The sequence below is a fragment of the Pelodiscus sinensis genome, chromosome 1 (genome assembly GCF_052426305.1).
Source record: "Pelodiscus sinensis isolate ZL-2025 chromosome 1, ASM5242630v1, whole genome shotgun sequence".
Taxonomy (NCBI): domain Eukaryota; kingdom Metazoa; phylum Chordata; order Testudines; family Trionychidae; genus Pelodiscus; species Pelodiscus sinensis.
In genome coordinates, this window is record NC_143052.1 from 355444514 (window position 1) to 355470650 (window position 26137).

The 26137-nt window shown below is 50.9% G+C and overlaps 3 protein-coding genes across 3 annotated transcripts; all 3 read left to right on the forward strand.

Moving 5' to 3' along the window:
- Positions 1-1150: 1150 nt before the first annotated feature.
- Positions 1151-2098, forward strand: LOC149526095 (olfactory receptor 52E2-like). The gene has a single exon (XM_089777205.1). The coding sequence runs from the start codon at positions 1151-1153 to the stop codon at positions 2096-2098; it is 948 nt and encodes a 315-aa protein (XP_089633331.1).
- Positions 2099-9562: 7464 nt separating this feature from the next.
- Positions 9563-10510, forward strand: LOC102445452 (olfactory receptor 52E2-like). The gene has a single exon (XM_006110803.3). It carries the CDS (start codon positions 9563-9565, stop codon positions 10508-10510), a length of 948 nt encoding a protein of 315 aa, XP_006110865.3.
- Positions 10511-19308: 8798 nt separating this feature from the next.
- Positions 19309-20292, forward strand: LOC106731551 (olfactory receptor 52B2-like). Its single transcript, XM_075922979.2, has one exon. The coding sequence runs from the start codon at positions 19348-19350 to the stop codon at positions 20290-20292; it is 945 nt and encodes a 314-aa protein (XP_075779094.2). The 5' UTR covers positions 19309-19347.
- Positions 20293-26137: the final 5845 nt, after the last annotated feature.

A 26137-nucleotide genomic window follows, 5' to 3' on the forward strand; every position in this document is an offset into this window, starting at 1 on the left:
GGCCGAGCTGAGGGGAGAACCAGGGCCTGTGTTGAGCAGGGGAGAAGAGCTGGACCGGCCAGGCCGGCCTGAGGAACAGACCAGAGAGCTGAGCCCGGCTGGGGCAGGGCTGAAGCCAAAGAGCCAAGGAAACTGGGGCTGGAGCAGCCCAGGAGAAAGAGCATAGCTGGGACTAGAGCAGCAGCCGGGAGTTGCATTCAGTGAGCAGCAGGAGGAGAGCCAGGGAGCCCTGGGCAGAGGCCCAGTGCAGGGAGATGCCTCCAGCCAAGAGTCCTCACAGGCCAAATTAGGAGGGAGATCGTGACCCAGACTGGGGGGCTGCCAGGCTCACGCACAGGGGGCACAGTAGCAGTAGGAGCACCTGGAAGCCCCGGTCCCCTTAGGATCACCAGCCACTAGGGCAACCGCCCCCCGTGCTCCCTCTCTGCAGGCTTGCAGACGGCCTATGGTTGTCATTGTGTGGGCCCCTGCTGCGAATGAGTTGCTGTTTCCATGGAGCTGCTGTCAATAACACCAGGTCTTTTCCCTGACACGTCCTAGCTGGAATGGTTCCACCTGGTCTGTGTCTTGGCAAAGGACTGGTTTATCCCACTGAAATTTTAAACACTTGGGTGAATGGGGAACTCCCCAAGCCCGGAGTCTCTAGCGTGGGTTTCTGTGCAGTAAGGAATAATGCGGGATAACCCGTTCCCTCATGCACACGTCTTCTTGGTGCCAAGGACAGCTTCCCACACCCCCATGTGTAGGAATCCTCTCTAGGGCACCTGGTGCTGGCCACTGTCGGCAGACAGGATACTGGGCTAGAAGGACCTTTGGTTTGACCCAGTACAGCCATTCTTATGTTCTTATGTTCTAATCAGGAACACCCGGAGCACTGTCAAATATGAGATTGGCATTAATTGTGGCGGCTGTTCATAATTCATTCCTCGGAATAACGCAATTTTCCGTTTCTAATGGGTGCACAATGACCACTACGTGTCGTGAGAGCTGCGTCCAGTAGTGCATGGAAGGTCTCATGTTAATATTGTCTCTCCATCCAGGCGTTTGTACAGCAGCCATTGCTCTGGGCACACACCGAAGACGGAAACATACGGTTCATGCAGGACACGCTGTTCTGCCTCCGCCTTAGACACCTTCTCCCTCTTGCTCCATGTCAATCTCCAACACCACCGACTTCACCAACCCCTCCGCCTTCATCCTGCTGGGCATTCCGGGCCTGGAAACAGCCCACGTCTGGATCTCCATCCCCTTCTGCGCCATGTACGCCATAGCCCTCTTGGGGAACTCTGCCATCCTGTTCATTGTGAAGAAGGAGCCAAGTCTCCACGAACCCATGTACTATTTCCTCGGCATGCTGGCCGTCACCGACCTGGTCCTCTCCACGTCCGTTGTGCCCAAAGCCCTCAGCATCTTCTGGTTCAATTCCAGGGAGATCGATTTCAGTGCCTGCCTCACCCAGATGTTCTTCCTTCACTGTTTCTCAGTGGTGGAGTATGGGATTTTTGTGGCCATGGCGTTTGATCGCTATGTGGCCATCTGTCATCCCCTGAGACATTCCACTGTCCTGACGAACCTCGTTGTAGCCGAGATCGGCCTGGCTGTGATGCTGCGCAGTGGTGTGCTTGTACTGCCCTGTGTCCTTCTGGCACAGCAGTGGCCGTATTGCAGAACCAACGTCATCCCGCATTCGTACTGTGAGCACATGGCCGTGGTGAACCTGGCCTGTGCTGACACCCGGGCAAGTTCTTACTATGGCCTCTCTCTGATAATCTTAGTGACCGCTATGGACATGGTTTTAATCGCTGTGTCCTATACACAGATCCTCAGGGTAATTTATAGCCTTCCCACCAAGGACGCCCGGCTCAAGACCTTTGAGACCTGCGGCTCCCACATCGCTGTCATTTTAATCTTTTACATCCCAGCTCTCTTCTCCTTCTTCACGCACCGCTTTGGCCGGAATGTGCCCCTCCATATCCATATTCTCATGGCCAACGTCAACCTCCTGGTGCCCCCCATGCTGAACCCCATCATCTATGGGGTGAGGACCAGACAGATCCGGGACAGGCTCCTCCGGCTCATTACTCATAGAGACACCTGATATTTTGTTTCCAAGTTGCTGGGCCCGCTTTCCTAAATATCCTCGGACTATCAAAGAGACATAACCTCTTTCCTGATCTTACTGTGCTTTCTGAGCATGGCACACTGGGCACTTGGTCTAGGTACATGTCACTCAAATCCCTCTTGGGTGTGGTGCGCTATCGTATGGAGCGGCACTTGGGCCACGTACAGAGAGAAAATGGGTTTGCTCTACGGCCTTAGCTGAGAGCCAGCTGGCTTTTACCTCAAGCTGTAGAGGCTCATGCACTGAGTTCCAGAGGTCCCAGGTTCAGTTCCTTCTGTCGACCTTACATACATCTAATTGGATTCCCGCCTTTCTCATTGCTTCCAGCTGTACACTCCCCAAAACCTGTCCTTTTAGGTCCAAAATTAAACACTGCTGTGCCTCTTCCAGCCAATCCCTGCCTCTCTTCCTTGCTCCAGTCGTCTCATTTCCTCATTCACTGGGTCATTTCTACCTCCTACCCGGAACCATGAGGTGGCAGGGAGCCATTTCAGATTTGAAAGGGATTGTAGCGCTAACCAAGTCTCCAGAGCTTGCTTAGGCTCATACAAACATTGCTTCAGGGGGAAATAACATATCAGTTCGCTGACAGGAACAACTGTTCCTAGTTCCTGCATAAAAGGAGGAAAATTAAATTCATTTTCAATCCACTCAGCTCCGATACAGGTTGGACCTTTCTAGGCCGGTTCTCTCGGGAACTGCCCGGTCCCGAATGAGGGAATTTGCTAGACCTGAGGAGGTTGCCTGCTACCAGCTCTCCAAACCACCTTCCCTTCCTGCTGCCGGCCTCAGCTGCCCCCCATGCCTCGCGTCCTTGACTCCAGCCCTGCTGTTGGGGATATGCTGCTGCTATGTCTCTGGCCTCAGCCCCGCTACTGGGCCTGCCACAACCTGTGCTGTGCTACTTGGGCTCTGTCACCAGTTCAGGCCCCTACTCTGCCACCAGCCCTCTTGCCAGGACTTCCTGGTCCACAAACCGCTGGTCCTGCTGGACCTCAGATGTTGCCGGAGGAGGGAGACCTGGTTTTGGGAGGTCCACTTTGCTGCTAACTCTGAATAGAGAGAAAGAGAGGCCCTGTCAGGTATCCAGGGTACTACCTCAGCTCTGGGGAGAGAGTCAGTTGCATTGGGGGGCAAATACATATGGGGTATGTCTACACTACAAGGTTTTTGCGCAAAAACCGGCAGAGCGTCCACACCTCAAATGCATTTTTGCGCAAAAGAAATACAGTAAATCGACAGGACAGAGAGCTTTTGCCGGTAGAGTTATTCCTCCCCATGAGGAATAACCCCGTTTTGCGCTACAGCTCTTGCGCAAACAGGTGTGTGCGGATGCTCCGCTAGGGCTTCTTGCGTGAAAAGAAAAAGCACAGTTGCTCTGCTGGCCATTCTGTGAATGGGAATCAATCAGAGCTTTCTTTCGCAAGAGCGTCCTTGCAGAGTGGATGCTCTCTTGCACAAAAGCACTTCGCTTTTGCGATGCACTGTTGAGCAGTGGACATGATTTTGGGCAAGAATTTTTTGCGGAAGATCTCTTCTTGCACAAATCCCTTGCAGTGTAGACAAAGCCCGGGGGAGGGGGGGCTATTTAAGAATATTGGAATGTCCATATTGGGAAATACCAACGGTCCATCTCGCCTACTATCTTTCATCTAAGGGTATGTCTAGACCACAGGGTTTTGTCGACGGACGTTTTGTCGACAAAACCCTGTAGTCTAGGTGCAACCCTACAGGCAATAACACCTTCTGTCGACAGAACTCTGTTGACAGAAGGTGTTATGCCTCGTAAAATGAGGTTTACCAGCGTCGACAAAACTGCTGAGTTCTGTCAACGTTATGTCGACAGAACTCAGCGGTAGTGTAGACGCAGGTATAGTTATATCGACAAAAGTCCACTTTTGTCGACAAAACTCAGTAGTCTAGACACACTCTAAGCTACTTTTTTCCATCACTGGCCAATGGCATGTACTTCAGAGGGCAAGAACAATGCAAGGTCAGTATCAAGTGATGTATACCTGTAGCCCACTCCCAAACTATAGCAGACAGAGGTCAGGAATACCATCCCTGCCCATCCTGGTGAATGGTCATTGATTGACCTATCGAGTTTTTGTACCTTCACAACATCCTCTGCAAAAAATTCCATAGGTTATCTGTCAAGAAATACTTTCTTTGTTTAAGAACGTAAGAACGGCCATACTGGGTCAGACTGACGGTCCATCTAGCCCAGTGTCCCGTCTTCGGACAGTAGCCAATACCAGATGCCCCAGAGGGAAGTAACACAACAGGTAATCCTCACATGATCCCTCTCTTGTCACCCACATCCAGATAAAGAGAGGCCAGGGACACCATTTCTACCCATCCTGGGTAAAAGCCACTGATGGACATAACCTCCATGGGTATGTCTACACTAGCTCATTAGTTCAAGTTAGGTAGGGTAATTAGGGCAACCAGAGTTGCAAATGAAGTCCAGGATTTGAATATCCCGGGCTTCATTTGCATGTTCCCGGGTGCCGCCATTTTTTGCATTTTCCCAGGCGCTGCCATTGCATGTTCATTTGCATGTTTCCTTAGTCCGAACTCCATGACCGTGGCTACACATGGCACGGAGTAGGTAGTTCGAAGTAGAGATCCTAATTGGAACTCCGTTATTCCTCGTGGAATGAGGAGCAGAGGCAGGACGGGAAAGTCTGACTCAGCCTGGCACATCTGATTCCAGTTCTCCTGGGAGACACAGGGAGGGAATGAACCGAGAGGCAGAGAAACAAACCCAATGCAAATGCCAATCCAACCTCTGTCCTGCCTAGAGGACCTTCTTGTTCCACAGCAGCTCCAGAGGGAGCGCAAGGTCTGTGTCCCAGGACAGGCCCCCGGCTTCGCTGAACCCACAGGAACGTGCTGTGGGTGTTACTTTTAGTGACTCCATCCCCCCAGAGCGACCCCAGGGACTGTGCTGGGTGGGCAGGTGTGTGAGTGGGAGGGAAAGTGGAGTCCCGGAGTTCACTCCACACAGGAGGGGGAAGCTCCCACACTCCAGCTCGTTCTGAAACCCTCAGATTCACCGGGAGAAGGTGAGCGAGGCTCAGGCTCCCTCTTCCAGCCTTTCCTCTGCCCCCCATCCAATGAACAGGCCCTGCCCGAGCGGGAGTCCATTTTCCTCCCAGCATGACAGAGACACCCTCGTTACAGCAGGGAAGTCAGGATAGCTGAATTCCATCTTGCATCCTGACACTCAAGTTTCTAGGTGATCTCAGTCAATTCATGTCTCCCCTTGCCTCAGGTTACCCATCTGTACAATGGGGATATGTTCAGAGTCAGTTTCCTGGGTGGAGGAAACTGGGGGTGTTGATCATTCAGTGAAAGGTGCTGTCTGCAGGGAGCATCTTCCCACAGACAGATCTATCCACATCAATCCGTCTATTCTCTGCTCACACATGCTGCGCATTTCCAGGGTATCAGACCCTTGGAAGAGCTTCACATTGTCCATCGTTTTCTTCCCAATTAACACAATTGTTAATTACACACAAATGCACAGAGCAGCCAATTCCTCCCTGACTCAGCCCAGAGCCCAGGAGTTCTCCTCTCCCTTTGGGAAGGGCCCTTAATTGCTGTTTACTCCGAAAGCTGCGTAAATAGCCCAGCAGCCCAGACAGGCAGGTCTCCAGCCTGTGGAAAGGTCGATGTCCACTTTTCCCTCACAGGCTCAGCAAAGCCTGCTGGGACTGCACGGAGCTGTTATAAATGGGGCACACCCCAGGGCCAGTTGGGTCAGAGCGGTGCTGATCATGGCTACCTGAGAGGCAGTCGCAGGGAAGGCTGTTCCAGCTCAGGATACAACAGGTACCATCTCCAGCTGAGGAGCTCCCCTGCTCCCCAAACCCAGTGTAATATGGGAATGGCGGACAGAGAATGGTTCTCCGGCTCTTGCATCTCGGCAGGGCCGTTGACCATCCCAGAACATTTACTACAGGGGTTGAATTGGCTCCAGCATCATGAGCCAAAATGTCGCTCATTGCTGTATACCCCTTCAGCCTGGCTCCAGCCCTGAGTTGGCTGCATTTAAGTGGCTCAGTTACGGATGAAAGCCCAGGGATGGAGACTTCCTCCTTCACGCCAAACAGTTCCAACTGGGCAAATGTTGAATCAACTGAAAATGAGGTCTTCTAATTGAGGGTTTCACGTGCTACCATGGCCGGTCAATTTATCATAGAATCATAGAATAATAGGACTGGAAGGGACCTCAAGAGGTCATCGAGTCCAGCCCCCCGCCCTCAAGGCAGGACCAAGCTCCGTCTACACCATCCCTGACAGATGACTATCAAACCAGTTCTTAAATATCTACAAAGAGGGAGATTCCACCACCTCCCTTGGCAATTTATTCCAATATTTGTCCAATTTAGGAGTCCCATTCAGCCATGCTCTACGCTCCAATAATGTTGGTGGAAAGGCGTTCCACCAGCCAAATATGCATAATAGAAACAGTTTTTTTTATCAGTGTCATAGGTTCAGATGTTCAGTGGAACTGAATATTCCCTTTTTGTGTGTCGTTTGATCTCTTACATTCAATGCCCCCAGGTTATCTGTGTAGAGAACTCCCAAACCTCTGTTTGAATAAGAACTGGCCCACAGGAGGTATGACCCCGCACCATCCGGGACAGACCCCTGCTCAGCCCCCTGCTCAGCCCACTTGTCCCAGACCCTGGCACGTTTCCTCTCCGCCTCAAGGAATCGGCCCCACCCTTAACTAGGACTCCGTGGCTGGTTAATGTGCCTTAGACCCGCGTTTTTGTGCCACGGAGCCCTGCCAAATAGGGATCGGCCCCTGATGATTTTAACGTCCCTGATCCAGGTTGATAATGGCCAATGTTTAGTGCTTGCCTGGTGCTTCTCCTTTTGGTACCAATTGCTCCCCGTTCCCTCGGTTCTGGCCTTTCCTGTGCCAGAGAACCAGTGTGTGTGTGTGTGTGTGTGTGTGTGTGTGTGAGGGGTCTGTTGGGCACTTCTAAAATCTCGGGGGTGGGGGTTGGCTGGCTAATGAGCAAGCCAGGAAGCCAGTGGGGCCCTGTCCTCCATGCGAGCTGAAATCGCCTGGGTCAGAGTGGGGCCGAGCTGAGGGGAGAGCCGGGGCCTGTGTTGAGCAAGGGAGAAGAGCTGGACCAGCCAGGCCAGCCTGAGGAACAGACCAGAGAGCCGAGCCCGGCTGGGGCAGGGCTGCAGCCCAAGAGCCAGGGGGACGGGGAAGCAGCCCAGGAGCAGCGAGCGTAGCTGGGACTGGGGCAGCCGGGAGTTGCGTTCAGTGAGCAGCAGGAGGAGAGCCAGGGAGCCCTGGGCAGAGGCCCAGCGCTGGGAGATGCCTCCAACCCAGAGTCCTCACAGGCCAAACTAGGAGGGAGATCGTAACCCGGACTGGGGGGCTGCCAGGTTCACACACAGGGGGGCAAAGTGGCTCTGTAGCAGTAGCAGTAGCAGCAGATGGAAGCCCCGGTCCCCTTAGGATCACCAGCCGCTAGGGCAACCGCCCCCTGTACTCCATGTCTGCAGGCTTGCAGATGGCTGATAGTCCCCTTTGTGTGGGCCCCTGCTGCGAATCAGCTGATGTTTCAATAGAGCTGCTGTCCATGATACCCAGGTCTTTTCCCTGACACGTCCTAGCTGGAACGATTCCGCCTGGTATGTGTCTTGGCAATGACTTATTTTTTTCCCTACTGAAATTTTAAACCCCTGGGTGAATGGGGAACTCCCCAAGCCCGGAGTCTCTGGCATGGGTTTCCCTGCAGTAAGGAATAATGCGATATAACCCGCATCTCATTAGTGCCTGTGATGGACACCCCCCTTCTCATGCTTTATGAAATGGACAGACGGACATGAATATACATAACTCAAAGGTGATTTGAGAGAATTATTTCATGTAACCCATCGATCTTCATGTGCCGATCAGCTGGGTCTGTTTCTCTTACACGTGTGTGTGTAAACGTAGACATATGGGGTAGGGAATAGTTCATGGGTTTCAGATGTGTGAATGGGAGACATGGAGGGCGTTACTCTCAACTGTTAAACAATCTCTTTTGTCCATAAGTCCTAGCAGTGGTTGGTAGGGAGCAGCTTCAATTCTTTAATAAAGGGTATGTCTACACTTGCTCTCTATCTCGAGATAGGGATTCAAATGTAGTGTACTGAAATTGCTAAGGAAGCATGGGATTTAAATATCCCGTGCTTAATTAGCATAATCACGTCTGGTCGCCATTTTGAAATCATGTTCTTGAGGAATAAAACGTCCTATGTGGCAGCGTTATTTCGAGAGAAAACCCTTCTCTTGAAATAACTCTTATCCCTCATTGTATGGAATGACGCCTGGACGTGATTATGCCAATTAAGCGTGGGATATTTAAATCCCACACTTCATTGGCAATTTTGGTACGTTACATTTGCATCCCTATCTTGAGGTAGGGAGCAAGTGTAGACGTACCCAAAAAGAATAGGAAAGCGGGGACCTGGGGCTTTTGGCTGGGCTGCACCAAGGAAAGGAGCCAAAGACCTTAGGGTGGGGAGACAGCCCTGGTTAGGAGGGGCAGCTGGAAAAGAAGTTCTAGGGGGAGTTTGACTAAGTTTGCACTGAGGTTTCAGGGTAGAATTAGCCAAGCGGTTTTGTGTCTTTTCGTTTGTAACCTACTTTGCTCGGCCTGTTTTCACTTATTGCCATTTCAATCCTACTGCTTCTATTTAATAAAATCACTTTTTATTTCCTATCAAACCCAGTTTAAATAATTGTTATTTCAGGGTGGGGGGCAACCAGTGTGCACATTCCCCCTTTCATTGTTAAAGGGGGCTTCCCTAGTTCATTGGGGTTTGAGCCCATGTGGGGAGGGGTATCCCGGGAGGCTCGGCCCTACACTGCACTCTCCTTGGACCTGAAGAGGTTCAGTGTCTGTGCTGCTTCTTGGTGGGGGCAGGGACCTCAGCTCGGCGCCTTGGCTGGGGGAGACCAGGGGAGCTGGCCCAGCAGGACCGGGTGCTGAGGAGCCCCAGAGAGCATGAAGGCAAGAGGCAGTGGCCGTGGCAGCACCCCAGGAGGCACCCCGAAAGGGTCGTCTGTGACCGCCCCCTATCACAGTGCCCATGAAGGCTTCCCACACCCCCATGTGCAGGAATCAGGAACACCTGGAGCGCTGTTAAACACGGGATTGGCATTAATTGTGGCGGCCGTTCATAATTAATTCCTCTGAATAACGCAATTTTCCGTTTCTAATGGGTGCACAATGACCACTACGTGTCATGAGAGCTGCGTCCAGTAGCGCATGGAAGGTCTCATGTTAATATTGTCTCTCCATCCAGGCGTTTGTACAGCAGCCATTGCTCTGGGCACACACCGGAAGACGGAAACATACGGTTCATGCAGGACACGCTGTTCTGCCTCAGCCTTAGACACCTTCTCCCCCTTGCTCCATGTCAATCTCCAACACCACCGACTTCACCAACCCCTCCGCCTTCATCCTGCTGGGCATTCCGGGCCTGGAAACAGCCCACGTCTGGATCTCCATCCCCTTCTGCGCCATGTACGCCATCGCCCTCTTGGGGAACTCTGCCATCCTGTTCATCGTGAAGAAGGAGCCGAGCCTTCATGAGCCCATGTACTATTTCCTCTGCATGCTGGCTGTCACCGACCTGGTCCTCTCCACATCCATTGTGCCCAAAGCCCTCAGCATCTTCTGGTTCAATTCCAGGCAGATCGATTTCAGTGCCTGCCTCACCCAGCTGTACTTCATTCACTGTTTCTCAGTGGTGGAGTCTGGGATTTTTGTGGCCATGGCGTTTGATCGCTATGTGGCCATCTGCCATCCACTGAGACATTCCACTGTCCTGACAAACCTCGTTGTAGCCAAGATCGGCCTGGCCGTGATGCTGCGCAGTGGTGTGCTTGTACTGCCCTGTGTCCTCCTGGCACAGCAGTGGCCATATTGCAGAACCAACGTCATCCCCCATTCATACTGTGAGCACATGGCCGTGGTGAACCTGGCCTGTGCCGACACCCGGGCAAGTTCTTACTATGGCCTCTCTGTGGTAATCTTGGTGACTACTATGGACATGGTTTTAATCGCTGTGTCCTATACCCAGATCCTCAGGGCCATCCTCAGCCTCCCCACCAAGGACGCCCGGCTCAAGACCTTTGGGACCTGCGGCTCCCACATCGCTGTCATTTTAATCTTTTACATCCCAGCTCTCTTCTCCTTCCTCACGCACCGCTTTCGGCAGAATGTGCCCCTTCATTTCCACATTCTCATGGCCAACGTCAACCTCCTGGTGCCCCCCATGCTTAACCCCGTCATCTATGGGGTGAGGACCAAACAGATCCGGGACAGGCTCCTCCGGCTCCATACTCATGGAGACACCTGATATTTTGTTTCCTGGTGCATCTGTGCAGAACTAGTTGACAACATGTTGCTGGGCCCGCTTTCCTGAATATCCTCGGACTGTCAAAGAGACATAACCTCTTTCCTGACCGTACTGTGCTTTCTGAGCATGGCTCACTGGGCCATCGATTTGTGTACATGTCACTCACACCCCTCTTGGTCATGAGTGACCTATCCAGTTTTTATTGTACCTGTGTTATAGTTTGGCCATCATCACATCCTCTGCAAAGCATTCCATAGGGTTATCTGTGAACAAATCCTTGGCTATGTCTAGACTGCAAGCCTCTTTCGAAAGAGAGCATCTAGACTGCACGTGGAATTTCGAAAAAGCAAGCCGCTTTTTCGAAAGAAAGCACCCAGTGAGTCTGGATGCTCTCTTTCTAAAAAGCCTGTTTGCTTTCAAGAACGCCTTCTTTCGAAAGAGCACTTTCGAAAGAAGGCGTTCTTCCTCGTGGAATTAGGTTTACCACCGTTGAAAGAAAAGCCTCGTTCTTTCGATTTAATTTTGAAAGAACGCGGCTGCAGTCTAGACGCATGTGAAGTTTTTTCGAAAAAAGGCTACTTTTTTCGAAAAAAACCCTGAGTCTGGACACATCCCTTGTGTTTGTTGGTTTTAAATCTGCTGCCTATGAATTTCATTGGTGACCCCTAGTTTTTGTGTTACGTGAAGGAGTAAATAGCATTTGCTACTGAATTTTTTCCGTGCCATTCATGATTTTATAGACCCCCCCCTTTCAACATTTCTTTTCCATGCTGAAAAGTCCCAGTCTGTTTCTTCTCTCCTCATACACAATGACTGTGTCTAGATCGCATCCCTTATCCGTAAAAATCAGGAATAAGGGATCTTTCAGAAAAGGCTTTATTTTCCGAAAGATCCTCGTGTAGACTGGCGCTTTTTACCGGCAAAGCCCCAAGCCGGACAAAAGCAGCAGCCATGTTTATGCAAATGAAGCGGGGGAGATTTAAATCCCCGCTTCATTTGCAATTGCGCTGTCTAATTTGCATCCCTTTTACGGAAAAGGGTTACAATCTACACACAGCCAATGTGTTCTGGTCACCTCATACTTTCTGTTTTTTTCACACTGTGCTTTTTCCAAGTCCAATATAATTTTGGGGGGATTGGGTGACCTGATCTGTACTCAGTATTCAATATGTGGTCATGCTGTGCCTTTGTAAAGAGGTGGCATCTTTTCCATGATATTATCTATCCCTTTCTGAAAGATTCCCAACACACGGTTCGCTTCTACATTGCACTTATGCATGGAGCAAAATTTTTCAGAAAACTATCCACGGTGACCACCGTGTTCTAAGTTGTAACAGCTAACTTAGCCCCCGTCCTTTTTGCATGCATTGTTTGTCTGTGTCACCACCTGCATGATCTCCCATTGACCACCACTGAATTTCATCTGTCATTTTTCTGTCCAGTCATCCTCTTAGCACCTCAGAATCCCTGTATTCTTCCACATTTGCACCACGACATGTGGAAACGAAGCCAATGGTACAGCCAGTTTTGTGAAATAAGAACATGTGAGCAGCCATAACTCTTCAAGTTGCAGTGGGGGAGGTCCAGGTTGGATATTAGGAAAAACTATTTCCCTAGGAGGGTGGGGAAGCACTGGAATGGGTTCCCTAGGGAGGGGGTGGAATCTCCATCCCTAGAGGTTTTTATTAAATCCCAGCTTGACCAAGCCCTGGCTGGAATGATTGAGTTGGGAGGGATCCTGCTTTGGACAGGGAGCTGGACTCCTGAAGTCTCTTCCAGCTCTATGATTCTATGATACTGGGTCAGACCAAAGGGCCATCCAGTCCAGTGTCCTGTCTGCCCACAGTAGTCAATGCCAGTTGCCCCAGAGGGAGGGATCACAACAGGTAATCCTCACGTGATCCCTCCCCTATACCCACCTCCAGACAAACAGAGGCTAGGGACACCATTCCTACCCACCCTGGCTAATAGCCATTGATGGACCTAACCTCCATGAATGTATCTAGCTCTTTTTTGAACCCTGTTAAAGTTCTAGCCTTCAGTGCATCCTCTGGCAAGGAGTTCCACAGGTTGACTGTGTGCTTTTTATCTCTTCATTGTCTTCTTTGGACTTAATTACCTTGCATAATTTTGTATCATCTGTAAGTTATGCCACCTCACTGTTTACCCCCTTTTTTTTCCAGATCATTTATGAATGTATTGAATTGTACTGGCCCTGGGATGGACCCCCCCTGGAGACACCAATATTGACCTTTTTACATAAGAACCAGACTGGGTCAGACCACAGGCCCATCTAGCTCAGTATCCTGTCTGCCGACAGTGGCCAGTATCAGGTACCCCAGTGTGAATGGACAGAACAGGGAATTATCACGTGATCCCTCTCCAGTTGCCCATTCCCAGCCCTGACAGGACGATTCTCGGGACACCATCCCCGCCCGTTTTTCCATTGTCTCCTTTGTTTCCTACCTTTCAACGGGAGCGCCTGGCAATGCTTTCAGGACCGTCGAACCATTCTTGATGCAGTTTAATGATGAGCTTTTATTACCTGCCTCGTTCTGCGTCTGCGTATCAGCAACCCCACTGCCCCCAAGTGAGAAGCCAGGAGGAGCACTGAATTCATCCCCCGTCACACTCTGTCTGGGGCTAGGCCATGCGCTGTGAGCAGCCCTAAGGTTAGAACATCGAGGGCTGGAGCTAGAGGCTCTGTGCTCCCTTTTCCTGGGGGCTGGGCTGGGACCAGCTGCATACGACAAGAAGCCTGACTGGAGGTAGGAAGCTGCCCCAGCTGAGCAGAGCCTGGTGTCGATGAAGCAAGGGGAGTGAGGATGCGGTGCTGGGCCCAGTCCGGAGCAGGGGAGGAAGGAAGCCGCATAGAGGCAGCTGAGGGCTGGGAGCCAGGTGGCAGCGTGACTGGATGCACCAACCTCGCACTGGGCCCATAGGGTTACCCCTGGTTACTGGGCTGAGAGAGCCCCGCCCCCTCCAGTAATGCTGGGCTGGCTCCAGCTGGAGGCCGGCTATAAAGGCAGGCGGGGTGGGTCAGCTCAGTCGGGGCCTGCAGCTGCCAGGGAAAGAGGAGCTGTCGGGGCGCTGCTGGAAGAGCTGCAGATTGGGCGACCATGGCTTCTAGGCCGGGCTACCTCCTTGAGATGGGGTGTAGCTATTGGCCTGGAGCCACAGGGGCTGAGACACACATGGAGAGAAACCCTCTGAGAGGTCTTAGGGGCCTAACGGCCTGACTCTGAGGGGTCCAGGCTTCCTCACCCCCTGACAGGCAGGCTGTGCATCGTACAGCTCAGCTACAAAGCCCTGAGGGCAGAGACCAGAATGTGGCTTACGGCTTTAGCTCTCAGTTCCCTGTGGTTCCTCCCAACTGAGGAGCTAAAGCTGGCTAGGTCCCTCCAGTGGGTGTGGGCTGGGAGCCCTTTGCCCAGAGCCAGGCCTCTGGGGCAGGACTAGGGATCAACGTTGAAGCTGGTGCAGTGGGATGCTGGGCAGAGAAGTAAAATGATTTACCAAAGGCCACAAAAATCAGTTGGCGACATAGCTGTGAAGTGGAACCAGGAGTTTTGGCTCCGCCTTCCCCCCACACACACCACAATATTGTTGCTCTTCACACAAACCATCATTGCTCCTCTGGGCTGTGTTAGATGCAATGAGGCCACGTGTGTGTCATGATCAGTGGAGTCAGAGTCCTTCTTCAACAGGGGGGAATTATTAAAGAAAGAGCTATACAGCACAGCCACAAAAGTGGGGTTCCACACAGCTCAGTCTCCAGCCTTATCTTGCTTGTTTACCAGGGACCACACACTGCCAGGAATTTTACACATTGTGTGCAGGCCAACGACGTGTGGCAAGTAGGCAAATCAGTGCAGGATGTGAGTCGAAGAATCTGATTATGGCATTTCAGCAGTAGCCCACTTGAAATCACAAGTAATGATCTCCATTTAATGCAGGGATGGCCAACCCATTAAACAAAAAGAGCCGAAACAGCTTTGGAAAAAAATATGAAGAGCCACACGAAAATTGTTGAGCAAAAAAAAAGAAAAAAAAAAGGACGCTGCCCCTTTAAAAACCACGGGTTTTTTGGCCACATCAAGCGCCACCTGGCTGACGCCATGTTGCCGACACCATTTTGCCACACTGGATGGCTCCCCTGCACCCAGTGAGCACAGGGAACTGGGGGCTGTTTGTAGGGGTGTGTGGGGAGACTTTGCGAGCTGTGGGAGAGCCTTCACGAGCCACACTTTCAGGGGTGAAGAGCCGCATGCAGCTCGCAAGCCGTGGGTTGGCCACCCCTGATTTAATGCATGGAGGGGCGGTGCCTAAGATCACCCAGCAAATCCATGGCAGGCTCGTACTCCCGCCCTCCCAACTCCCTGATCTCTGCTAATGTTTCTTCTGTAGTTCAAGGAATTGGGCCAAATACTCAGCTGGTGTAAGCGGGTGCAGCCTCGCTGAAATTAGAGGAGATCCCCTCACTAGAGAAACCATCGGGGAGAGATCTCTAGGCCTCTGCCCTGCTACAGGGCCCGAACTAGCCAGGTCTGAGAGACACAAAGCAAAGGATTGATAGCTAGGGACTCGTGGGCTTTTTCTATTGAAATACATAGGCCATGTCTATGCTACGCAGAAGATCGATGCTCTTGCGGTTGATCTTCTGGGGTTTGATTTTGTGGGTCTAGTGAAGACCCGCTCAATCAAACTCAGAGGGCGCCTTGTCAGCGCCAGTACTCCTGCTCCTCACAAGGAGTAAGGGAATCCAGTCAACCTCCCACTGTGGGGATGATGCAGAAACATGACTTAAGACACATCGACTCCAACAGTAGCTGAAGGAGCATTTCTCAAGTCAACCTTCCGCTCTAGTATAGACCAGGCCATATTGTTTGCTTGTGCCCAGTGCACAAAGCAAGGATCTCACTCTGTATCAATGGCCTGACTTTGTTATTTTCCACTCTCCCCAGTTTTTTTGTTATCTGAAGACATTATTAATGATGATTCTATGTTTTCTTTCAGGTACTTGGTAAACATGTTAAATACTTTCGAGCTGAAATTGATTCCTCCATGACCCCTCTCGAAACGAACCCCCTTTTGATGAAGATTTCCTCCCTCATTACACTTGCATTTAGAGACTTATTTTTTTAGCCAGTTTCTAATCCATTCAATAGGCGCCGTGTTGATTGTTTCTGCATTTGATACAGTTCTATGTCAATCAACATATGGCACAGTGCCAAATAAAACACCTTCCCGACATGAACACCTGCAATCGGTCACCCTGCCCTCCATTCTCTATGGGACCCCGACCAATTCTGTCGCTCCGTGCCTCAGTTTACCACTCTGTATAATGGGGATATGTTCAACATCACTGTCCTTTGCTATGGGATTTCAACATCCTTCAATGAACGGTACTGCCCTGGAGGATGGTCGTTAATGATGAGAATGACTGATCTCTGATCCAATAGCCACGGGGCTGTGTGCCTGCAGAAAGCGTTGGTGGCTCCTGTCAGTCATTTCTATCCAGATCTGTCTGTCTTTTATCTACTGATTCCTCCTGGGCATTCCCAAGGGCTCGGTCCCTATGAATCTCTAGGCATCATCCACAGTGTTCATCCTCATCAGCTGTAATTGTGAAATACACACACACGCACAGTGCAGCCAATTCCTCCCTGACTCAGCCCAGAGCTCAAGCGTTCTCCCCGCCCTTTGGGAAGGGCCCTTAATTGCTGTTTACTCCTAAAGCTGGACAAACAGTCCAGTAGGCGAGACAGGTTCGTCTCCCACCTGTTTACATCCAAAGGCTGCTTCCCCACTAGACGATGAGTGGACCCCTCTGGGACTGCACGGAGCTATATTAGAAAGGGTGCACCCCCCTGAGTTGACTTCAGCTGTGGGATTCTACTGCCGGTGCTGGGCTGAGAGAGGTGTGGGGCGCCGCTGCCTGAGGGGAGTCCCAGGGAAGACACGTCCCTCTCAGAATTCACAGGTACCTGTCTCTGGCTGAGGAGCTTTCCTGCTTGACCATGTAGGTGTGATAAGAGCCTCAGTCTGTCCCTCTTTCTGCTCTGCATGGCCATTAAACATCTCAGGGCGCTTGCCACTGGGGATGAGTTTGCTCCAGTGACACGGGGCAAAAATGTCTCATTTCTGTGCACCCCTCTACCTTGGCTGACAGCCTCCAGTCTTCAGGTAGCTGCCTTTAAGTGGCACAGCTGTGGCTTGATGCATAGAGACAGCCACCTCTTCCTTATCCATTTCATGTGTGTTAGTCAGTTTCCTGAACTTTATCTGCCGGAAAGCGCATAGGCGCTGTATCCTCTCCCTGGAACAGTTTAATTTTCAACATCAAAATGCACCTTGGCAAAAGCTGTAAGGCTCCGTCTAGACTGGCATGATTTTGCGGAAATACTTTTAACGGAAAAGTTTTTCCGTTAAAAATATTTCTGCAAAAGAGCGTCTAGATTGGCACGGATGCTTTTGCGCAAAACGTGTTTTTGCGTAAAAGCATCTGTGCCCAGTAGAGACGCGGTTTTGCGCAAGAAAGCTCCGATGGCCATTTTCGCCATCAGGCTTTCTTGTGCAAAGAATTAAGGTGCCAGTCTACACTGGCCCTCTTGCGCACAAACATTTGTGCAAGAGGGCTTTTTCCTGAACGGGAGCGTCAGAGTATTTGTGCAAGAAGCACTGATTTTGGACAATAGAACGTCAGTGCTCTTGCGCAAAATCAAGCATCCAGTGCAGATAACTGGCAAGTTGAACAGAAAACACAAGGAAAGGAGTTATGTGAAAAGGTTAATGCAGGAGGAAGGGACTTGATCTGTTCCTAGCGCACACACAGATTTTCCTTTTTTAAATATTGTATCAATATAAACCAAGGAGAAACAAGCTAGCTTTAGGAATGTTACATGCAAGAACCGCATATTTTAGGATAAGGCATAAGGGATCTTTCGGAAAAGGCTTTATTTTCCTAAAGATCCATGTCTAGACTGGTGCTTTTTTCCGGCAAAGCTCCAAGCCGGAAAACAGCGGCAGCCATTTTTATGCTAATGAAGCGTGGGGGGGGATTTAAATCCCCGCTTCATTTGCAATTGCGATGTGTCTAATTTGCATCCCTTTTACGGAAAAGGGATGCAGTCTAGACACAGCCATTGAATATTTTACTCACCAGGATGATTGTGGAGCTTGGCTGAGGCAGGGACTCAGTGGGTCAGAGAGTGGGGGCTTGCCCATTTCTGCCCCCCACCCACCCTCCTCCCCACCCTACAAGGGAGAGGGGTCAGTGGCTTACCCAATCCCTTGTTGCAATGCCAGGCAGACAGAGTAGAGTGATCCCCCATACCCCAGCCCTCTTCCCTGTCAGCGCCAGGCAAGCCAAACAGGGCGAGCCAAATAATCTTATAATAGAACATTGCACCATTGCAACAGGTGTGTTCTGTGATCGCTCAGCCACCTGCTGACAGACGCATGTGAGGAGTGACTGGATTTCATGCTGCTTCTTTTCCGAGTGAACCTGTTCCTTAAACCCATCGACTTTGTCTGGAACCCTGGCACATTTCCTTTCTGCCTCAAGGAATCGGTCCCAAGCTTTCCTAGGATTTGTTTGAGACCACGGAGCTCTGCCAAATAGGGCTCGTCTCCCGATGATTTTTAACATCCCTGATCCATGTTGATAACAGCCAATGTTTAGTGCTTAACATAAGACCATAAGAATGGCCATTGCCTTTTATTGAGGGAAGAAGTAAATCATTTTTCCTTATTCACTTTTTCCACACCAGTCATGATTTTATAGACCTCATTCCTATCCCCCCTTCGTCTCCTCTCCCACAATATAAAAATAAGGGGTCCCCAAATGAAATGAATAGGCAGCAGGTTTAAAACAAACAAAAGGAAGTTTTTCTTCACTCAGTGCACAGTCAACCTGTGGAACTCCTTGCCAGAGGATGTAGTGAAGACTAGGACTTTAACAGGGTTCAAAAAAGAGCTGGATAGATTCATGGAGGTTAAGTCCCTCCATGGTTATTAGCCAGGGGAGGGATCATGTGAGGATTACTTGTTGTGATCCCTCCCTCTGGTGTATCTTGTATTGGCCACCGGCAGCAGACAGGACACTGGCTAGATGGACCTTTGATCTGACCCAGTCTGGCCATTCTTATGTAACCATATGACATCCATTCTCAGAGCCTGTCTCAGAAATCCCTCTTTAGTCTGCTTTGTCCCTTATAGAGAGACTGGGTGATCCAAACTGAGAAGGCAATTCTCCATCCCGTTCCTTAGAAATGTGACAATTGTTTTGGCCAATGGAGCTTCTATTGATGACACACAAGAATTTTCCCTGACATGTTCCAGCTGAAGTGTTTCCACTGGTATGCTTTGGTTTTTTCCCACTCAGATTTTGAGCACAGGGGCGAATGGGAAACTCCCTAGAACATGGACTCTGTCGCCTGTATTTCATTGCATTAACAGACAATGCAGGACAATCCGTACCCACACTTGTGTATCTGGTTGGTGCCTAGGAAAGTTTCCCACAACACAATGTGCAGAATTAGTGATGCATGGAGCACCGACACAGATGGAACTCGCATTAGTGGGGTCAGGTGTTCATAATTCATTTATCTTAATATCGAAATTGTTAGTTTTCGATGTATGAAGAGTGATCAATTCACGTCGTTCATGAGAACAGCCTCCAGTAGCGCATGTAACACCTCATGTTAACTTTCTCTCCAACCAGGCATATGAACGGCATCCGATACTCTGGGCGCATACAGAAAGTAAGGGGGATGTTACGGTGCACGTAGAAGACGGCGTTCTGTCACAGACTTGGACACGTTCTCCCCCATATCATGACAGACTCCAACACAACCTTCACCAACCCCTCCATCTTCATCCTGCTGGGCATCCCTGGCTTGGAGGGGGACCATATCTGGATCTCCATCCCCTTCTGTGCCATGTACGCCATAGCCCTCTTGGGGAACTCTGTCATCGTGTTCGTTGTGAAGAAGGAGCCGAGCCTCCATGAGCCCATGTACTATTTCCTCTGCATGTTGGCCATCACGGACCTGGTCCTGTCTACCTCAATCCTGCCCAAAACGCTGAGCATCTTCTGGTTCAATTCCAGGGAGATCGCTTTCAGCGCCTGCCTCACCCAGATGTTCTTCTTTCACTGCTTCTCTGTGGTGGAGTCTGGGATTTTCGTGGCTATGGCTTTTGATCGTTACGTGGCCATCTGCCATCCACTGAGACATTCCACCATCCTCACAAACCTCGTTGTGGCCAAGATTGGCCTGGCCGTGGTTCTACGCAGTGGCATGCTAGTTTTGCCCTGTGTCCTCCTGGCAGGGCAGTGGCCATATTGCAAAACCGACATCATCCCCCATTCCTACTGTGAGCACATGGCCGTGGTGAACCTGGCCTGTGCCGACACCCGTGTCAGTTCATACTATGGCCTCTTTGTGATAATCTTAGTGATCAGTACAGATGTGTTTTTAATTGCTGTGTCCTATAGCCAAATCCTCAAGGCCATTCTCAGCCTTCCTACAAAGGACGCCCGGCTCAAGACCTTTGGGACCTGCGGCTCCCACCTTTGTGTCATTTTAACCTTTTATATTCCAGCTCTCTTCTCCTTCCTCACACACCGCTTTCGCCAGAATGTGCCCCTCCATTTCCACATACTCATGGCCAACATCAACCTCCTGGTGCCCCCCATGCTGAACCCCATCATCTACGGAGTGAGGACTAAGCAAATCCGGGACAGGCTCCTCCGGCTCCTTACTCATAAGCAGATCTAAAAGTTTTCTCCAGCTGCTGTCAGACTGAGCTGTGAGCAGAGCCGGCTGGTGACATGCTGCTGGGCCCATTGCATCACTGACTGGACGGTCACTCGGCCACTGGACCGTTTCCTCATCTTATGGAATGACTAACTGAGATATCAGTCAATAAACATCTAGCTGGATTCTCTCATTGCTTTTTATAGGACCCCCCAGACTCACCCTTACCAATCCTCTTTTGTCAAGACAACACTCTGCATCTTCCACCCAATTCCTGCCTCGGTTTCTTGCTTTGTTCTTCTCAGCTTCTCATTCACTGGGTCATTTCCTCCTCCCACCTCCCACCAAGAGGTGCAAGAGAGCCATTTCATATTTTGGTAAAGTTTAGAGCTTTAACTGTAACTCCAGGGGTTATTTAGGCTCTTGAATATGCTATCTTTTGGGGAGATAACTTATCAGTTGGCTGACAGGAGCATTGTATCTAATCCCTATGCGCAAGAAAGCAAATTAAATCAATATTAAGCAAACCGAGCTCTAATGCTGACGTGTTTTGATATGCTGTGGCAATTCACGTAAAGGACGTTTCTTACGTTAACAATTTAATGTATATTCCCGCTTTGTTACTAACTTTGAAGAGAGAGAGGGAGAGACCGTGTCAGGATTCCAGGGTCCTGTCTCAGCTCCTGGGGGGAGAGAGGTGTGTAGTGGGTCCCAGTGAGGAAGCAGATACATCTGGGGTCTATGTAAGAACTTTGGAACGTCCATGAGGCCAATGGTCCACCCAACCCTTTACTCTTTCTTCCAACAGTTGCTAATGCCATGTGCTTCGGAGAGAATGGACAGTACATGACCATTATCAAGTGATTAACGACGTATTGCCCACTCCTATCCCTGCCCTTCCCGGCTAATAGTTATTGATGTTCCTATCCTCTGCCAACTTCTCTTGTTTTTATTGGATCTGCATTACAGTTTGGCCTTCACAACATGGTCTGTCACAAGTTCCAGAGGTTGACTTCAAGAACACTTCTTTCTTTGTTTTTAATATGCTGTGGATCCATTTCATTGGGTGACCCTTCGTTCTTGGGTTATGTGAAGGAGTAAATAACATTTCCTTATTGATTTTTTTCTGTGCAATTCATGATTCTATAGACCTGTGTCCGATTCCCGCTTAGTCATCTCTTTCCCACGCTGAAAATCCCAAAGGTAAAGGGACAAAGGGGACTTTCTCTTTCTCTGTATCGTTCAAATTCCTATATATCTATATATCTATAGATATAGATATAGATATAGATATAGATATAGATATAGATATAGATATAGATATAGATATAGATATAGATATAATTTTTTGAGATCGTGTACCAGCTCTGTACTCAGTATTCAATATGTGGGCATGTTGTGCATTTATAAAGAAGTAACATATTTCCTGTCTGAGTAAGTATCCCTTTCTAAATGATTCCCAATGGCTGTGTCGACATTGGCACCCTTTTCCGGAAAAGGGATGCTAATGAGACACTTTGGAATTGCAAATGCCACGGGGGATTTAAGCGCCAGTCTAGACGGGATCTTGTGGAAAATAAACCCTTTTCCGGAAGATCCCTTATTCCTACTTTCAAGGAATCCCTTATCCTTATCCTACTTTCAAGTAGGAATAAGGGATCTTCCGGAAAAGGGTTTATTTTCCTCAAGATCCCGTCTAGACTGGCGCTTTTCTCCGGCAAAACCCTGAGCCGGAAAAAAGCGGCAGCCATGTTCATGCAAATGCCGCGGGGGATATTTAAATCTCCCGCGGCATTTGCAATTCCGAAGTGTCTCATTAGCATCCCTTTTCCGGAAAAGGGTGCCAATGTAGACACAGCCAATGATTCTCAAAGTTCCAGGGTATAGTTCTAACAGCCAGGGCAGGGCTGAGCATTGTAGCTGTCTCACAACCACCCAGATCCTTGGGGCAGGGGCTGTTTCTCCTTCCGTGTGTGTGAAGGGCCCAGCCGAAGGGGCCCTGAAGCGGAGCAGGGCCTCTGGAGGTTTCCACATAACAATAACGATAATAAATGATTAAGGAGACCGTATTTCCCTATTCTGAACAGGGGACGCCTAGGACAATTACGCACATTCAAGCGCGTTCCAGGACTATCATTCTTTGCCGTGCAGTACAAACATTTAAATCAACATCCAGTTGAGGGAGCCCCTGCTAAAAAGAAAAAATTGCATAGCTGGAGAGACACACACACGCCCGTACGGCACTCTCACACGCTCTACTCTGCACTAGTTAGGCCTAAGCTGGAGTATTGTGTCCAGTTCTGGGCGCCACATTTCAAGAAAGATGTGGAGAAATTGGAAAAGGTACAGAGAAGAGCGACAAGAATGATTAAAGGTCTAGAGAACATGACCTATGAAGCCAGGCTTCATGAACTGGGCTTGTTTAGTTTGGAAAAAAGAAGATGAAGGGGGGACATGATAGCGGTTTTCAAATATCTAAAAGGGTGTCACAAGGAGGAAGGAGAAAATTTGTTCCTCTTGGTTTCTGAGGACAGGACAAGGAGTAATGGGCTTAAAGTGCAGCAGGGGAGGTTTAGATTGGACATTAGGAAAAAATTTCTAACTGTCAGGGTGGTCAAATATTGGAATAAATTGCCAAGGGAGGTGGTGGAATCTCCCTCTCTGGAGATATTGAAGAACAGGTTAGATAGACATCTGTCAGGGATGGTGTAGACGGAGCTTGGTCCTGCCTTGAGGGCGGGGGGCTGGACTCGATGACCTCTCGAGGTCCCTTCCAGTCCTATGAGTCTATGATTCTATGATTCTATGGTGTGACCGACTCACCTGACCGAAACCTTCCTACCCAATATCCTCCACCCTCCAGACCTGGCTTAGCCCCCAGGACAGACCCACCTCTCCTGGTATCTGGTGCTGATTCTTCCCAAGGCAACATGTGAGGGGCATGCAAAGTCACAGCCCCCCTCCCCTTCCCCAGACTTCTCATGGGGTTCACAGCACAATGCAGCCAGCAGCAGTCTTTCGACACTGTGCGGGAGGAAAGGGATGGGCTGCTCTTAGCCCAAAAGGGGTGCAGATGCAATTAGGGGTGTCCTGCCCTGTGTTTTTCCAGAGGTCATCCTTTCCCTCCCTCCTCCCACCCCATCTCCTCTGTGGCTGGCAGCAGCTTGTCCCTTCCTGCCCGCACAGCACCGAAAGGCAGCTCACACCTCCAGGCTGCCGCTGGCCACCGGCATAACCCAGCAACCGCCTGTCCTCTGGCTCCAGCCCTGGCAGGAAGGGGTTAAGCCCTAAGGCTGTGCTGAGCACCAGAACGCTTGGAACGTGGCTGCCGGGGCTTCAGGGGACCTGGCCAGAGAGGTGGCTCAGCAGAGGAGGGGGTCTGGGGGACAGAGCAGCCCCCCACTCCCTGGGGATAGTGAGAAGCCGGGCACGTGGAGGGACGGGGCACCAACAGGCTGGAAATAGCTTCCTCCCGGCCACTGCTGGGCTTAGCTGGGGGCGGGGAAGCTCCCCTCTGCCAGGGCTGTACAGGGCTTTGACACATGCAGGGCTCGGCTCCTCCTGGCCACGGCCCCAGGCCAGAGCATCTTGAGCTGTCCCTGGAGGCCGGCCCAGCTACAGGCAGTAGGGGGAGGAAGGAGCCGGCCAGCCAGGCTGTTGGGGAGTGAGGGATCCGACCGGGGCTGGTTCCTCACACAGAACTGGGGGTGGGGCGCACCCCACCGGAGGTATGGAGGTACAACAGGGCAGCAGGGGGGTTACCTGGCACAGCAGGGGAAGGACAGTGACAGGGGCGCAGACAGGTGGGCACAGAGGTGATACGTCACCAGCCCCTGCAGCTGACAGCCAGAGCTGGCCGGAGACAGGGCAGAGGGAAGGGGGAGCCTGCTGGAAAACAGCTGGTGTGGAGCAGGAACCGAAATGACAGACTGGCAGGGGGAGCGGCCGGCCCCGCCCACTTCACCGGTGCCCAACCACCAGCCTCGCACACTCACCCTCCGTGCTAGCCACTGCCCCTCCCTCCATCACGGCTGGGGGGTGCAAGGATCCAGCCAGCAACGGGACCCACCAGTGCCGATGGGAAAGGAGAGTCAGAAAATACGGGACAACTTGCCCAATTTTTTCAAGTGGAGACACCTGCTTCAGTACGGGACTGTCCCTTTAAAAAGGGGACAGCTCGTCCCCCTAACTTGAAATTACAAACACAATAATGGAGCCAAACCTGGCCCCATCCCCCCTTTCGCCTTTACTAGGAATGAAATCGAGCCAGGCTCGCCGGCTGCAGAGGGTTAATCCTATCCTCAGCTCTCCCAACCCCTACCCTCCCTCCTGCACTCCCACCCTCTGGCCATCGCCCCCCACCACACACCTAACCCCCATCCTGAGCCAACCTCCTGGCCTGACTCCTGCCCAGCCCCCCGACACCCAACCCTCTGCCCTGATCCCCTCCACATCTCCCAGAGCTGACCTGACTCCTGTACCCGACACCCAGCTTTGAGCCCCCGACCTGACTCCTGCTCCTGCCACCCCCTGCCCCGAATCTCCCACAGCCCTCCTGCCCTGAGAGCCAAACTGCTGCCCTAACGCCTGCCTTCCCTCCCCCGCCTGATTTCTTCAACCCCAACCCCTCCCCTGACCCCCCCATGTCTTCCAGCCCCCTGACTCCTATACTCTCACCCCCCCCGGGTCTCCACACCACACAGCCCCCCTGCCCTACACAATCATCAATTAAATAACGCTTATAGATGTTTCTTTTATTTAAAAAAAACATATTACAGTTAAGGACCGGCAGGGACAGGCAAGTGGGCTAGTTAATTATAATTGTTAAGTACACACCGACGCACAGAGCAGCCAATTCCTCCCTGACTCAGCCCAGAGCCCAAAGTTCTCCTCGCCCTTTGGGCCGGTCCCTTAATTATCGTGTAGTCCTAGAGCTGGACAAAGAGCCCAGAAGGGAAGTCATGGGAAGAGAGACGTTGGCTCTGGATTGCAGCCTGTTTGCATCCAGATGCAGCTTCTCCCCCCAGGGCTGAGGGAAGCCCCCTGGGACGGCCCAGAGTGGTGTTATAAATGGCGCACACCTCTCTGTAGGTTCTCAGCGTGGGAGGCTGCGGCCGAGGCTGGGCTGAGAGAGGCGTGAGGAGGCATCCCAGAGAAGACACGTCCATCTCAGGATTCACAGGTACCATCTCTTGCTGAGGAGCTCCCCTGCTCCACAGACCCAGCGCTACGTGTGTGTGGTGTGCTAGAGGGTAAGCGTGCCGCCCTTTCTTCTCCACACAGCCATGACACACTCCAGGGAAGGACCCTGGTGAGGTGATGAGTTACTCCAATAACAGGGCCTAAAATGTCCTTCCTTCCTGAGCCGTGCAAGCTGCTGGTGTCCAGCCACAACGTGGCTGCATTTGCGTGGCACATGGGACCCTTCAGGCTGAATGTTTCAGTAGATCTACAACACAAGGACAAATTCTGAGGCTGTGGCTGGTCCTTTGCCGTGAGGCATGTGATGGCTTCTTCCCCACTCTGGCATGATAAATGCAGAAGTGGGGGCCAGCAAGTGAACCCCAAAGTCTTAGTCTCAGGCTTTGATATAAAACTTCCCCCCAAAATCATAAAACCCTAGATTTTGGGGATAACCTTCCGCTGCCATCATCCAAATATTAATAAAGAGACCCGGGGAAAGATTATTTTGGAAATTTCACCCCTAAAATGGAAAATCAGGACCCACAATTAACCAGTCCCAGTTTAATAGAAAGAAAAGAGAAGAACTTTTATTGTCACAACAATACTCCAGTTGTGAGCATAATGATTAGATGGAAAGGTAACAGAATGTACTCATGGAGGAATTACACCACGGGCTAGAACT

Bases quoted from the DNA above. Each gene is read 5' to 3' on its own strand.
- LOC149526095 (XM_089777205.1), top strand. From the start codon at position 1,151: ATGTCAATCTCCAACACCACCGACTTCACCAACCCCTCCGCCTTCATC.
- LOC106731551 (XM_075922979.2), top strand. From the start codon at position 19,348: ATGACAGACTCCAACACAACCTTCACCAACCCCTCCATCTTCATCCTG.
- LOC102445452 (XM_006110803.3), top strand. From the start codon at position 9,563: ATGTCAATCTCCAACACCACCGACTTCACCAACCCCTCCGCCTTCATC.